General features: G+C 51.4%; 2 protein-coding genes across 3 annotated transcripts in view; one reads left to right on the top strand and one right to left on the bottom strand.

The window, feature by feature from the left end:
* The first annotated feature begins 67 nt into the window (after positions 1-67).
* LOC6503777 lies at positions 68-1,338 on the top strand. Its single transcript, XM_001963729.4, has 3 exons — positions 68-295; positions 371-643; positions 711-1,338. The coding sequence occupies exons 1-3, from the start codon at positions 224-226 to the stop codon at positions 804-806; spliced, it is 441 nt and encodes a 146-aa protein (XP_001963765.1). The 5' UTR covers positions 68-223; the 3' UTR covers positions 807-1,338.
* Positions 1,339-4,154: 2,816 nt separating this feature from the next.
* LOC6503878 (pituitary homeobox homolog Ptx1) overlaps positions 4,155-15,063 on the bottom strand; it is a 31,800-nt gene continuing 20,891 nt past the window's right edge. The window contains exons 4-6 of one of the 2 annotated variants that reach the window (XM_032452666.2): positions 6,246-6,435; positions 4,849-5,518; positions 4,155-4,784 (exon numbers count right to left, since the gene is read on the bottom strand). In XM_032452666.2, the coding sequence (XP_032308557.1) occupies positions 4,517-4,784; positions 4,849-5,518; positions 6,246-6,435 (1,128 nt within the window). In that variant the 3' untranslated portion in view covers positions 4,155-4,516. The remainder of the gene's footprint in view (positions 4,785-4,848; positions 5,519-6,245; positions 6,436-15,063) is intronic. The other variant, XM_001963728.4, reaches the window with a different exon arrangement.

Raw genomic sequence — 15,063 nt, 5'->3', positions numbered from 1 at the left:
TCGCTGGGCTCTCCCACTTGTTGGTGGATTGGAGCGTTCTGAGTGTGTTTTTAGTTTTTTTCCAAGTACTCGGTCAGTAGCTTCTCAGTGGCGGTCCGTGCCTGCCGAGAGCGCAATGTGAAATTAGTCAGCACCGCGCACGCCGGCCCCACACTCCACGCTCGCTCCACCTCCTCCGATTGCCGCCCAGCCGGACCCCAGAAAGCGACTTCTCTCCCGAACCATGGCCGGAAGCCAGGACTACGATCGCCAGTACCTGCGCAGCATGTCCGGCCTCTGCAAGGTGGCCTGTCTGGTGAGTAGGCCCAGTTCCCAGTTGCCAGTGGCCCAGGCCAGAGAGTGACTCTCCTCCTCCTCCTCCCCCCAACAGCTGTGCAGCTTCGTCGGCTTCCTCTGCATTGCCTGCGGACCGGTGCGGATCAGCAACTTCCGCGGCAGCTTCTACCTGGTCGTCGTGTCGCTCGGATTCGTAGCCACTTTGGTGCTGCTCCTCGCCCGGTACCTGCGCCTCTGGGAGCGCCAGTGCCGGCGGTGCGACCCGGTGCTCTGGTCCCTCGCCGTCCACTCCTCCCTGGCCCTGGGCTACTTCACGGCCTCCGGCCTGGTGCTGTCCCTGGACATCGGGGCGTACACAGTGGGAGCGGTAAGCAGGCACTTAGCAGTAGAAGTAGAATAGAAGAAGCAGATCCTAATGTATCTGTATCTTGCAGTTCTTCGGCCTGACCGTCTTCAGCCTCAACGGGCTGGAAGCCTACGCCAACTACCGACGCAGCCGCCAGAGGGACGTGGCCACCCAGACCATATAGCCGCCGCCCGACCGCCTCCCTCCAGGTGTGCAGCAGAGTCACAGTTATGTTTGCGAGTGAGCGAGTGTGCGTGCGTGAGTGCGAGTATCTGGGAGAGTGCGAGTATCTGATAGAGCGCGCTCCGGTCCAGTCAAGTGTGAAGCTATGAAGAACGCAGCCCGATGTTATCTAATTGTGCACAGTACTATCCGGCGTAGTGGGTCAAGAGTTGAGGAGGAGAAGCTCGGAGAAGAAGACCAGCGGCAGAGGCAGAGGCAGAAGCCCAACAGCTCCAGAAGATAAAAGCCAGTGGAGAAGCGGAGAGAAGCACTAGACGGAGAACGCTAGCAAATGCCAAAGAGATAAATCTTATTGTTCTGTTCCTCGGATTCGGGCTCTCCCTCTCCTTCCTCCGATAGCTGGTTAACAAAGCGTTAGTATCTGAGAATATATATCTTTTTTTAGACTGTCTCTTGAGTAGTTTTCTAAGCGTGTCACTAAACATTGTAAATAAAAAATAAAAAATAAAATATATAATTTTAATAAAAACTCATACCTACGAGTGTCGAACCTCAAGTCTAAGCCAAACATATCACTCTCATTTTTCAGTCCCCCACTCCCCAGGGATGGGGCCCAGGGCCACCTCCTCCTCGGACACCGTGGGCCTCACCTGTGGCCGCCCTTTGTTGCCTTATCCGCATTAACATTGAGTCCGAACAGGTAAACAGGCACCCTCCGTCCGGGCCCTCCGTCCGGACTCTTATCTGGCTCTGTTTCTGTTTCTGTTTTTGTTTTGGTTTTGGTTTTAGCCGCCCCTGTAAGCTGTTGCCATTGTTGGCTTTTAAAATGATTCTAGCGCCCTCGCACCTTTCCCCCACCCCCCAGAACTCTCACCTTGGCGCGGCTTTGTTGCGACTTCCACCCTCGACCCTGCCCCCCAGTCGGGCTGCCTCATTATTATTACTTTTGTTGCCAGTTTGATGATGAAGTTGGCGCCCGATTCCTGTCTATTTTTGGCACGATTTATTCATACCTTGTGTGTTGGTTGTGCGGCCCTTAGTCGCTAGTTGAGTGGGGCAACTTTTCAGCTTCTCCGGCCGAGTACATTATGCGGCGCAATGAAGGGCGCCATATATTCATGCACTTTATGCCGGAATAAATTAATTTCCAGCCCGATCCAGGACTTGGATTAGGATCGGAAGACTGCCTATAGCTCCGATAGGAATAGACACCAGTTTAGTGACATTTCCCATTATCCTTTTTGGAGTCGCAAGTACCTCTCTTTCGGCTAAATGGCCATTTAATTATTTCTCTGCTGGCAGCTCTTGGCACTTCCCATACATAATGTGCCATAATTTCTCCGCTCCGGCCCCCACCAGGACCAAACATCGGCTCTTCTTGGCCATGCAAGTCACATAAAGTGAAATTAATTAGTCTTGTTTGCCAGTTGCCAGTTAGTCAGCCTCTCCGACAGGACGGCAGGACGAAAGGGGTCCTGCGACGGGGCGGCCCAATCCCTGAGTGATTGAAATGCAATCATGTGGTGCCCAGTTCCTATTGATTTTGTGGTCATTTCGTGGCACGCTACTTCGAGGACTGGCTCAGGACTCGGCTTCCGGCGGATGATTTATTTGGCCATTAATTAGGACACAAAAAGGAGGGAGCAGGACACCGGGAAGGACTTTTTTAAGTTCCGCGCTCCGGCTAATAGAGTTTACAATCGCCGTCCTAGTGGAAATTATTTCCCATTGCGTGCAAATCATAATCCGGCCTAATTAGCCGTCGACAGATCCGCGGATAAGACTTCAATGGACAGAGCCCTCAAAGGCAGTAACAGCCCGGGGCCCGATCCGGGCCAGATGATAGCTTTTAGCCAGAAATAATTTCTAATTAAGTGGGGGGCGGTGCGGTGGTGGCGCGAAATGGAAAGTGGAAAAGTGGAAGAGTGGAAAAGTGGAAAAGCGGAAAAGGTGGCCCGCCCCTAATTAATGAAATCATTTTCAAATCAAACGCGCATTTAATCAAAGTCAGGCCGCCGTTCCTTGTGCAATTTATCTGGCTCCGGGATCCAGAATGTGGCTCCCTTTCGGGGCCGAGGAGGCCTCGGTTGCGGTGGCCAAATGACGCGTTGAAATGCGGGCCACAACCATCCAGAGGAGGCCCCTTGGCCCCACCTCTGACCTCCTCCGCCGCAGCTATGCAAACGGGGCCGGGGCGGATGCTAATGCGGCCAAAATAAATGATGGCATGAAGGAATCTTCGGCCATCGCCTCCGGCATTACTTTTAATTTTCGGCATTCGCATTTTATCTCCGGAACGGAGTCTGTAATTGTCGCACATCCTTTGTGCCTCCCAGAGTCCCCAGCCTCATCCCTTTCAGGCTTTTGTGGCCAATTTGGAAGGGACCAACAATAAGACATTCTAAATTTATATTTCCATGCCTAGGCCTCTTGAAAATCCGAATTAAATTGATAATAAGTCTGCAGCACAGATACAAAAAATATTGCCATTAAACCTAAAACGAATCAAAATAAAAGTGTGTCTCATCAATTGGCACTGAAGACCTAGAAATTAGATTCGACGATCAATCAGCTTCCTTCAGAGACTTTACTTAATCTGGTCCACAACAAATACAAATATTTATATTTGGCACTCTTATTGTGAGAGGTTTCAACAATAACAGCGTGGCGTACGGACCCTGAAAACCTTTTTTTTTAATCTTTAATAAAACCCCTTCAGAGATAGAAGTCATTGGGACTCGAACCCACGTCGACAGTCGCGAGCGAGAGTTCGAGAGCCGGCACCTCTACGCGATGCGCCATAGACGACCTCTGCATAGTGAGTAATATGGCATTGAGCGATTTGCCAGAAATTATAGGGAAATAGAGGCGGGTTCGACCCCGCCTTCAGGCATTGAGCCTTGCCATTATTGCTTATAATTTGTCTACAATTATTTTTTGTTTTTTAGGTCAGTTTATGATGAAAAAGTCATAAAAACGTAAGCGAAAACCCATTAAAATAAGAAAAATATAAGAAAACTCACCATCTATTGTCTGCTTTCCGCAGCGCCCTCTGCAGTTGGCGAAGAACAGAGCTGCCAGACGTTTCAAAATTATAACAGTTCTGGCTATAACAGTCGTGTGTAGAAATCAAAACCTGAATAAACTGAAAAAAGCAAAGAAAGTAAGAAAAGCATGCTTCCAAATAATGTAAGGTAAGGTAAAAAGTAAAATGTAGAATGTAAGCTACAGTAAGGAAACAAACGAAAATGTAATGTATGAAGTAGAGTAAGGTAGAATGTAAGTTACAGAGGGCGCTAGAAAACCCATGTAGAATAGCCGAAAGGATTCAAAGACTTCTCTATTATAGTTTATATATTTTAATTTTATTCCTTCCATTCGAAATGTAGCATACATTTTCACTCAACTTAGATTTGAAAAAAAAATGGGCTCTCGATTAAGTACCTATTTAAAATACTATCTCTGTGACTTTACAGCTAAAATAAACTTACTTGTAGTGTCTATCTCTGAAATTCGCGGTTACTGGATCTTATGCTTAGGTCTCGTAAAAAAAATGGTTTCGATTCTCTTTGATTTGGTTTCGGAGTGTGTTCTTGGGTGTGTCTTGGAGTGTCTTGGAATGAGGCAGGGGCGGTTCTAAGTGACGGGGCGTGGTGCACTCTGGTCCTCCCGGCCGACAGGATCGGTCTCAGGGCCCTACGGCTTCCGCTGTCAGACTTCCTCGCCGGCCACGGCCAAGGACCCTCCGCCGGCCAGCTCCAGCTTGATGCTGGGCGCTCCTCCCGCGGCACTGGCCAGCGACTGGGAGGCGCTCTGGCCAGGACCCTCGCCGACCTTCAGCATGTCCAGGGACTGCGACTGGGCCTGGGCCTGGGCGTGGGCGGCGAAGCTGCGGACCTGCAGGAAGAGTCCTCCGTTGTTCAGGAGACGCGCCTGGTGCTCCTGGGCCTTGGCCCGCAGACAGGCGATGGAGTTGTTCCTGGGAGAGGGAGAGAGGGATATGAGTAGTTGTTGGAGGCCAGCAGAGCCCTATGTATCATTACCTGAAAGCGTCCGGATCGTGTTCCATTAGAGCGGCAGCCAGGTGGTGGGCGTGCAAGCCGGGCGGTGTACTTGCAACATGCGACTGTTGCTGCTGCTGCTGCTGGGCCGCCGCTGCGGCTGCTGCCACGGCCGTGTTCATGATCAGATGGAAGTCCTTGCTGGAGGCGGCGGCTCCTGCGCCGGCGGCATTGGCCGCATCCAGGAGCGGATGGTAGCTGGGCGGGGCGGACACTCCCCCGGCCCCGACCCCGACCCCGACCGCGCCACTGCCCAGGTAGTGGGGCATCTGGACCGGCACCTGCCCCGCCTGGCCCATGGAGGGCTGCTGGTGCTGCAACTGCTGCTGGGGCGAGGGGGAGCTGAGCTCGATGTGGGGACTGCCCGAGCTGTTGGTGGTGGCCCCGCCCGGCGTGGGGGTGTCGGCCCCGGCGTAACCGCTGCTGCCGTGGGGCGTGGTCGAGGTGGGCGGCGCCGTCGAGGCGGAGGTGGTGCAGCTGCTGGGCGCCGGGCTGACCACGTTCAGGGACTCCGTGGAGGAGCTGAGGGCGCGCGAGTGGGAGCGCAGCTCCTCCGAGTGGGCGGACTTGGAGCCGGCGGAGTCCTCGTGGTCGCTCACCCCCGAGTCGTCCTTGAGGGCGGACTGGGCCTCGATGGACTTCCGGTGCATGCCTGTGGGGTAATTGGGAACATCAGTCTGGTGTCTACTCCGAAGATGATTGTGGGAATCCCTGAGAGGAGGGCCGGCCTGCTATCGTGCCCCTGGAAATCAATTGCCAACTAATTTGACATCCGACTTAATTAAAAAGGCTACCCGCTAAGCCACTTTTGGCCACGGCTACTTGGGAATTAATTCGCCAGTAGCTGAGATCCCGGGCGAGGAATGCGACCCCGACACCCCTCTAGACAGATAATAGAGCCGGAATTCATTGGTTTCTCGATTGGGTTGTGGATTCCCTGTCACCCCCGAACCCCAGCACCCCGAAAGCGTGTGCATTTTGCATTTATTAAGCGATTATTAACGAATAAAGGACGAACCACCCCCGGGGCACTTGTCCCGGACCCGGACTCTATTGTCTGCTAATCCGCAAAGTCATTCCGGGAAATGTGCGCGCAACATATGACCGAAATGCGGAAGATGCGAGCCGGCTCTCCGGACATGTACGCCAAATATGCTCACAATTTCCGGATCCATCCGCTATCATTTTATAATCCCCGAACCTCTGTCCTTTGTGCGATTCGAAATTTAATTAAAGTCTCATAAACTGCCAGCAAGGACGAAATAGTGGTCCTTCCTCCTCCATAACAGTGCCAATAATAGTGCTAAGCCTGGTCTGGTAGTTTATAGTTTGGGAAGTGGGGAGTACTGGGAGATAGTCGATATGATTGTTGCATTTACATTTCTGATCCATACCTAGTAGCCAGGGTGCCACCGTGTCGTTGTCCTTGGCCGACTTGAGGATCGTGTCCGGGAGGGGCAGCGAGTGCCGGACCATGGCTCCGTAGAGCCCGTACTCGGCCATGATGGTGCTGCCGCCCCACACCTTCTCCGTCTTGCGCCACTTGGCCCGTCGGTTCTGGAACCAGACCTGCAATATTAATGGCGAGAGGTTACTATTCAAATCGGGTCCAAATTCCAGCAAAGTGACATTAAAAGTAAGGTCTGTGGAAGCTCCAAGATGTCGCCCATATGGACGGCGACCCATTCAGGCCATCTTGGCCAATGGCCACTGGCCACTGGCCACTGGGCACTGGCCACTGGCTGCTCCCTAATCCCATTCAAATGGCATGCAAATTGCGAATTATTAAATAAAAACTCATTCAAATTGAAAAAATGTAAATGGAATGTTTTTTAAATGCTAATACTTGGGCCGTAAACCCCTGGCCGGCTTGGCCAGTGGTGCCCTGAAAGGGGTCCACTGGTAGTCCTTTAGTCCTGTGGTGTCGAGGACCTCCTCCCTGATTGAGCCACTGGCTCGTGACACATTCGACGAGCCAGCACACGGAATAGCAAATGATATACATATTCGCATATAAGTGACCAAATTAGATTATCTTCCGAAACATTAAACCGATTCTTGGGCGGCAACAACAGCAGCAACAACAGCAACAACAACAGCAACAGCAAACAGAACAACAACAACAACAACATTGATGATAATATGAAAACATTAAATGTTGATCACAAAAGGCGACCGGCAACCGGCAACAACAACTGTCACAATAAAAGGATTTGCCACAGAGGGCCACAGAAAGGATTTCTAGAGGAGAGGAGGATGGAGGAAGGAAGAGGGCAGAACCACCCCTGGAATCAAACCGCCCCAGCCCAGCATCGCCCCCGCCTCCTGGGCAACCCTTAACCTTCTAACAATTCCCTGTGTCTGCACCGAAAAGAAGTCATCATTTTTCTGGTCCATCAAATCGTTTAGTTCTGCTATTAGTCATGTATGCCAAGGGGCGGTGGGGGACTCGACTCGATCCTGGAGAAAGGACCAAGCACCAAGGACCAAGGAGTGAGGGGTGGTGGCCCTGAAAAACACCAAAGATTGCCCAGCAAAGTGAAATCGACGAGGATTCAAGTGAAGTGGCTCTGTGGAAGCAGCGGAATGAAAATTTATAATAAAAAAGCAAAATATGCAAAGCAGGCCAGCTGGCGGGAAAAGCTGGCGAGGAGGTCCTGGGACTAAGGACGGCCAGGGGGGAGGGGCGATAGAAAGGGGCTGCCGTTGTGGCGACATTTCTGCTGGAAATTCCTTGGCCAAGAAACCGAACCCCAGACTCCTGCCTCACATCTCACACCTCAGACCCTCAAGAGCGCCAGGACCCTCCAATCCCTTTCACACGGATTGCTGAAATCCCAACAAATCGTGCGCGGGTTAAGTGGGCGGCACGGGGCGTGGCCCTCCTTGGGGAGGACCAAAAAAGCACCGAAACGAAGATAAAGCGGTTTGGCTTTTGGTTCTGTCACCGGTTTTGGATGCCTACCAAGGAGCCGTGGATCGGCGGGCCCATAAATCTGGTTGCATGAGGAATTGGCAGCCCCGAGTCTGGGGAGCAAGGACGAAAAGGATGTGCCACGGCGACGGTACCGAGGAGCCACTCAGTTCCGTTGCTGCCCAGGAAATTTACAACTCGCCGAGTAGTTTGGCAAAGTGCCTTCTAAATAAGTACGATGCGTTGTGCCATTCGGATGCACTTGGAGAAGGGATTAGGGAAAGAGTGTCCTGTCTAGGCAGGCCTAGGCTGAAAGTCCTGCAGTTTTTTTGAAAAGTGTGACTCTGCAATCGATTCCCTGCGAGATTACTCGGGCGTGGAGCCCCGGCCCCCCGGCATGGAACAAACATAAAGATGAGATTCGGGTCTGAAATTACCCTCCACTGTGCTCCGGGGACTGCCAACTGATGTCAAATTAATTTGCGCACACACTGGCGCGGCACAGGAGCTCCTCCTGGCTCCTGTCTCCTGGCTCCGGGCCGGAGCAGGCTTTGGACTTGGGCCTGCATCGCTTGGATGCGAAATCAAATTAATCCGGTTTGTTATTTCATCATGCAACGTCAACGTCATCATCATCAGCTGCAACAACAGACAAAAGCCGATGCCGAAGCTGCAGCACCACCAGCAACAGCAACACCACTCTGCAATAATAAACAGCAACACACATACACACACCGGCAGTGCCACTGGCACACCCATACAGACACACACTCTGATGTAAACAATACAAACACGGACGGAGCCTCGACTAAAGGAGCGGAAAATTTCATTAACAAGGCACACAGGCAGCAGCAGCAGCAGCAGCAGCAGCAACAGCAACAGAAATTGCAACTGCAACAGCAACAGCAGCAGCAACGTCCGGTAGAGCCAGGCAGAGGCAGAGAGAGGAGCAGGAGGAGGGGCGAGTGTCAACGATGCTCCACCAACAGCCGACAAGAGACAACCGACAGCCCTGATAATTTAATCAACTCTCATTGAATTATATCATTTTGCAATTTGCAACAACACTGGAGCGGCGGCAGCAACATCAACAGCAACTTCCCATCATCATCCAGATCCCATCGTGATTACGATCCCAAAACTTGGGCCCCGGAAAAGCGGTGCCCGGCAAGTGCCAGGGCCCCAGGAGGTGTGCGGGGGGTCCGCTTTGAGTGCGGAAATCAAAGAGGGAAATGGCACAAATTTTCAAAACGGAAGCCCGCTGCTAACCGAAATCTGCTTTCCAGGAAATTGGAGCCTACCTTCGGTGGGGAAATCGGACCAATTTCCAATTTTCCTTTGAAATCGAAACCAGAGCGGTTTTTTGCCACTAAGCTTAAAAAACTCAGGATTCAATTAAAAACGCAACAATAAAAATCATATACTGTGTAATTGTAAAATTTTTAACAAAACAAACAATCAGAGGGAAAAGCGAGAAAACGCATGGAATCAATAGTTCGGATGCCATATCTTGGGAAATATTTATCCGATCCCTGGAAGGGATGCAGTTATGGAATCCTGGAACGATTCTCCATCAATCTGCATTAAAATCTGGGGGTCGAATTTTTTTTAAATTTTTTTCAAAATTTTCTGATGGACCCCCTTGAAAATGGAGGAAGGTCCCCAAAACGCAAATATGGTCCCTTGCGAAGGCCATATCTTGGGAAATATTTATCCGATCCCTGAAAGGGATGCAGTTATGGAATCCTGGAAGGATTCTCTATAAATCTGCATCAGAATTTGGATGTCGAATTTTTTTTCAATTTTTTTTCAAAATTTTCTGATGGACCCCCTTGAAAATCGAGGAAGGTCCCAAAAACGCAAATATGATCCCTTGCGAAGGCTATATCTTGGGAAATATTTATCCGATCCCTGAAAGGGATGCAGTTATGGAATCCTGGAAAGATTCTCTATAAATCTGCATTAAAATCTGGGGGTCGATTTTTTTTTGGTTTGTTTCAAAAATTTCTAATGTGCCCCCTTGAAAATTGGGAAGTAGGAACATATCTTGGCTCTATCTGGGAGATATCCTTCTGATGCGGTAGTGATATACCTTGAAGGAATCATGGAAAAACTGCTCATACGTCTTGGAAATATAAAGAAAGCAGTTTGGGATACTGTGAGGACAGAGTAGTCCCCCTGAAACCGAAATTTATCGCCATTTTAATCCATTTATGGCCGAAAGCTAACTGAATGTGGTTCTGGCCCCACCCTTATGCCTGGACCGGAGTGAAGAGGAGGGGGAGGGCGTAGTGGATAATGCCAACCACTTTAATAAAGATAACAGCTCGGGACAATCTGCCGCTAAATGATTACTTGATTTACTTGACCATTCCCATTTCAACTTCGATTCGAGAGCGCCGGGAATCACGACATCAATTTGCTGATTGAAAATTTATTATTATCCAGTTTCGGTTTCAGTTTCGGGATTCGGCGGTCGAAGGGGTGATTGCTTCTCGATGGACAGGACATTTTTATGGGCCGAGACCGAGACCGAGACTGAGACCAAGACGGAGGATGCCAAATGGAAGGCAAGCCATCCGAGGCTGCCGTGTCACGCCCACTTGTCCGGTCGGTGGAGTCGCGTTTGATTTATCGGACCATCAAGAGTGCGGGCAAGTGAGCGATGATGGGGTCACTGCCGAAGAGGACTCCTCTAATTAAATGAAACTATGTGCTTTAAGGTCAACTACGCGTGGGGAGGTCCCGGGGCACGGGGAGCCATAATTAAAATATTGGTAACCAATCAAAGGCCCTCAATGGCCCGGCTGTCGTCCTGCGACCTGCGTCCTGCGAAGGGATTTCGATTTTCATTTCGAAGCCCGTTTGCGGATGGCGAATTGCAAATCGGGGATCAGGTAGTGGGTATTGGGTATTGGGTATCGAGCGTTGGCTGGCAAATATTTGCTCACCGGGGCTGCAAAATTGCGCAAATTGCATATGCGGTGGGTGGCGGGCAGGACGCCTCGGTGTCGTCCTCTGTCCTTTCAGGTGACATGTGCACGAGCACACTGCATTCGATTGCAACTGGCAGTGGGTTTGGTTCGGTTTGGTTTTGTGCGAGGGATTTGGCCCGGCTTTGAGGTTGTGCGGTGCGGCCTTTATTGGTTTACTTCATCAACTCGAACGGGCGGCCGAGTGGAGTGGTGCGTGGGTGGGTGGGTGGTGCGCAGTAGCTCAGCTCTGGCTGGGGGGCGGCCGACCCACCCACCTCCCAGTCAGACAGCCTGGCGGGGCGTGCGGAAATTTCATAACGAGAGTCCGCACTTTATATCCAATATTCAATTGACATTCGCGGAATTTGTTTCGAGCGGTGCCAGAAGGGTATCAGGCGTCTGGGAGAGGCTGTACGGATGGGCGCCATATCCGGATATAGAATTTACGGAATAGTTCTTGAATATATCCCTTACAGGAGGGCCCAGCCCAGCCGCACTTATCAAGGACCTCCATAACCCTTCCACATACCCCACTCCAGGGTATACCTTTCGAGTTCCCTCGCTTTTCTTTTGTTTTTGTGTCTGGCCGCCATCTTGCCGGGCTCTCCGCCGGAACTCCAATTCCCAGCTTCCATGTGAGTGGGGGGAGGGCCTTTCAGCTCTCCTTTCAGGATTACGGATTAAGAAATGTAAATGCGAAATGATTTTCCTCCTTTTCATCATTTTTCGAGTATTAACTTTCACAAACGGAACGGAACTAAGGGCGGGATGGGAGCGGAATGGAAGCGGGATAGGAGCGGGGGCGGGTGCTGGAGCATGCGAGTCATATTAATGACCTTTACTTGACATTGAGCTCCCAGTGCAATTGGCATTGCCGTTCAACAATTAATTACGGCCAAATGATGTTTTAAATGCCTCGTGATTAATGAACCGATTTTCTAATTACGTTTAGAGATCTTCGAAAGGGGCGCTGGGCCTAGGCCTAGGCCGAAGTGGGCGTGGCTGTGAACGCAAGGGGGCGGTTCTACGGGCCTGACTCCCCATCTCGAATCGGAACAATTACGAGACAGTTAGTGTTTGCTTTAAATAATCGCCATGAATTACTGCACTGAGAGGCCTCTGGTGGGGGGACCCTGAAGACACTAGACTGTAAACTTTCGGAGCACTATCCTCCATAAATCAGCATTATCCGGCCGAGTAGTCAGCGCCCAGGGTCCCAGCCAAGATCCAATTCCAGGCCGAAATCAGCAAATTGGCAAGTGCACGTGGAAGTAGGACGCGTGCCGGCCCAGCAGGTTCCCCGCTCGGGCTTAGTGTGAGAACTGTTGCAATTTGTTTGTTTGCGTTGTCCTGTCCCCCTGTCCTCCCCCGGCAGTCCTGCCGGAACACAAAGGGTTGCTCGGGGTGATTCCGGCGACCTCCTAGCCTAGCCGGCAACCACCCCGCCTCGCCCCGGCGGACGAAAAACCAACTCCGAACCGCTCGTTTGTTTATGATTAACGCGCGCTAATTTCATTCATTTCGCACTCAATGGGCTCAGCTCGGGGAGCTGGAAGCGGGCCTCTCCAGGGACCTGCCCGCGCGCTCAGGACACACTTATGCTTATTGGATTTCGCTCGACCGGTTGCCAGGCTGCCAGGCTGAGCTGCCAGGAGGATGGGTGGGCATCTCTCGCGGGTGGAGGAGGGTGGCACTCGCACGGGCAGTGCTCCGGCCGGATAACCATTAGCGGTACAACCGGAATCCTGCGGCTGATTGGAGTTGACTTTGAGGTGTCGGAACACAAGTCCTGCCTGCCCTTCCCCCGCCTCCCCTATGCCAGACCGCTCATTCGCTCATCGGCCGGGGAACTAATAATCTTATTAGAATTAATGACGGAATTTCCAATTTGCGGCGACAGGCAGCCGCTGCCTGAGCGCCGAGGCGCTGAAAGCGATTTAATGTTAATAAGTCCGGCGTGCCTGGCGTGCCCGGAGAGCTACGCAAAATAGAAATTCCTTGCCGGACGTGCGAAAATGCGGCCGGAGAGTGAGTCCTGTGACACAGATTACGAGGAGCTCTTGCGGGCGCCTGGGAAGGATGTGACCTAGTCCCTGCTCCCCGGATTCCGGATTAAAGCACATTGCTTCTTGGAGCTTATTTGAACGACTCTCGGCGGCCGTTCACACGTCCGAGGGGCGCAACGTTGGGAGGAGAAGTCAACAAGTGACAACTCTTCGAGCAGCGCGATTATCGATCATCATGTCGGCGCTGTCGGGCGCTCGATGGCCGATTGACCCAACAATCGGAGACGCGGCTGCAGGTGTCTGCTGCTGACAGCCGGCGACGTTGTCATCATCACTTCCATTAATGGCAAACCAATCATTTTTCAATTATATTCGCCGCTGGATACAAATTGTCTGATTTGCGAGTGCCAGCCAGCCAGCCAGCCAGCCGGCAGAGTCGGAGCGCGGCAGGCGCCAGCCCCGCCCACCTGACAGGTATTGCCAAAAAAACACGCGACAGCACACTCTGGGCCACCCTAGGATGGGTCTCTGTCTCAGTCGGCCTCAGGACAATGGAGGCCGAGTTCCTGATGAGTATTATACGGCTGTTTGTAGAAATATTAAGAGGAAACTGGTATTAAGACTCTGTCTTTGGATTAAAATAGTCTTTTTTGGGTAGAGTAGGGTAATGCCTTGTCGGATACTCCCGACTCATCTACATCTGCTGTATGCTTTATTTTTTATTTTGCATCACCAGCCCGGGCGGGCTGCTCCAGTCTGCGAAGCGACAAACCAATTGAAGTGTCAGCTGCAGGCGGGAGACGCCGCGTGGCGCCACGCCCCCAAGTTGCAACAGTTGATAAAGTGCACAACTTCTGCGGCCTGCCCTGGCAGCTCTATAAATAGTCTGGATCAAGCTGGGACAGGTCCTCCCAGACCCCCAGACCCCCAGGCCCCCAGGAAGCCCATTTTGCGGCCATAATTCGCTGACAATTCCTCAATTATCGGCACAGGTGGGGGACTCGGAAAGGTGAAAATCCGGCAAACAAAGTCGGGGGATGTTGACAAGGCTCATTGCCCCCGAACCGCCCCAAACCGCCCTCTAACCGCTGCCGTTTTTATTCTGCCCCCAACCCCAACCTCAGTCCTTCCTCCTCCGAATCTATTAAATTAATTTTGCTCAAAACCTCGCAGGCCGCCTCGCAAGTGCCCTTTGTTTGTCGGATCAGAGCGGCAGAAGGAGAGTCCCCTGGGGCCGCCCGACCAAGCCCGACCAGGCCCAGATTGTAAAATATTTCGAGTCCTGCTCGGAAGCTTCCTTTTGAGGCCACTTGTTGTTGAAAATTAGCGTGAAATGCGATTTATAATGTCAATTGTGCTGCGATACACAGTTGTTCGCAGTTTCAGTTGCGAGCCGAGCTTTGTGGAAATTGGAAAATATGCTCCGCCAGAGATGAAAGTGTGGATTAGTGGTCGCGCAAATTGGAAACTCTGCAGGTTCGGGGGAGGAGGACTTGGACCAACATCAATCAATTCCGAGCCGAGCCGAACCGAGCCGAGCAGGAATGACCATCAATCAAGGACGACCAGAAGTTGGTCCTGGAAGTCCTGGAGGTCCGAAACTATTTGCTCTAATTGCGTGCAAAACAAAAGCAAACAAAGGGCGCGCCTAATTTCCAGCCAGGTAGTCGGAAAGGGTTGATCCTGTTTGAATATTCATTAAAAAGGGTAAAAAGCAAGTCCTGTTTTCAAGGGAGTAGTACGAGTACCAGGTATCATACAGTCTACCTCCAGAAATGGGAACAAACAATGAAAGTGCCAGAACTTCGCTCTGCTTTTGTAACAAATGGAAATGTGTCAGCGGAAGGGAAATTAGTTGACTTGCTTTCACGACGAGGTTGACGAGGCAAAAAGTTAACCCGAAGTTAAGCAGAACAAACAGAGCATGTACCGGGAGGAACTTCTCACGTAATCCCTTCAGGGATCTCCCATCATCTGATTTAACTATGTCCTCGGGACCCTCCTCCCTTTCTGGCCGCTCAAGTGGCCATTCTCGATGATTTTGGTAACTCTTTGGAGTGCCAGGGAATTAAGTATAACTCATTATCGCAATCAAGAAATCCTTTTTCTCGGCTGCCACACACTCGAGGCAGATTCAGACTCACTGTTGCCTGTTGCCTGTTGCACACCAATTTTCTACTCAAAACTTATGACAGCCAATTCGAGAGAACGAACGAAAATTATACAGACACTCGATCGCTCCACTGCAGGGCATGACTGTCCACTTTCCAGTACATTATCTACCACATAGCCGAGCGAGTAG

The sequence above is a fragment of the Drosophila ananassae genome, chromosome XL (genome assembly GCF_017639315.1).
Source record: "Drosophila ananassae strain 14024-0371.13 chromosome XL, ASM1763931v2, whole genome shotgun sequence".
NCBI classification, from domain to species: domain Eukaryota; kingdom Metazoa; phylum Arthropoda; class Insecta; order Diptera; family Drosophilidae; genus Drosophila; species Drosophila ananassae.
The sequence above is the reverse complement of the archived record's forward strand: the minus strand, read 5'-3'. Positions and strand labels throughout refer to the sequence as shown.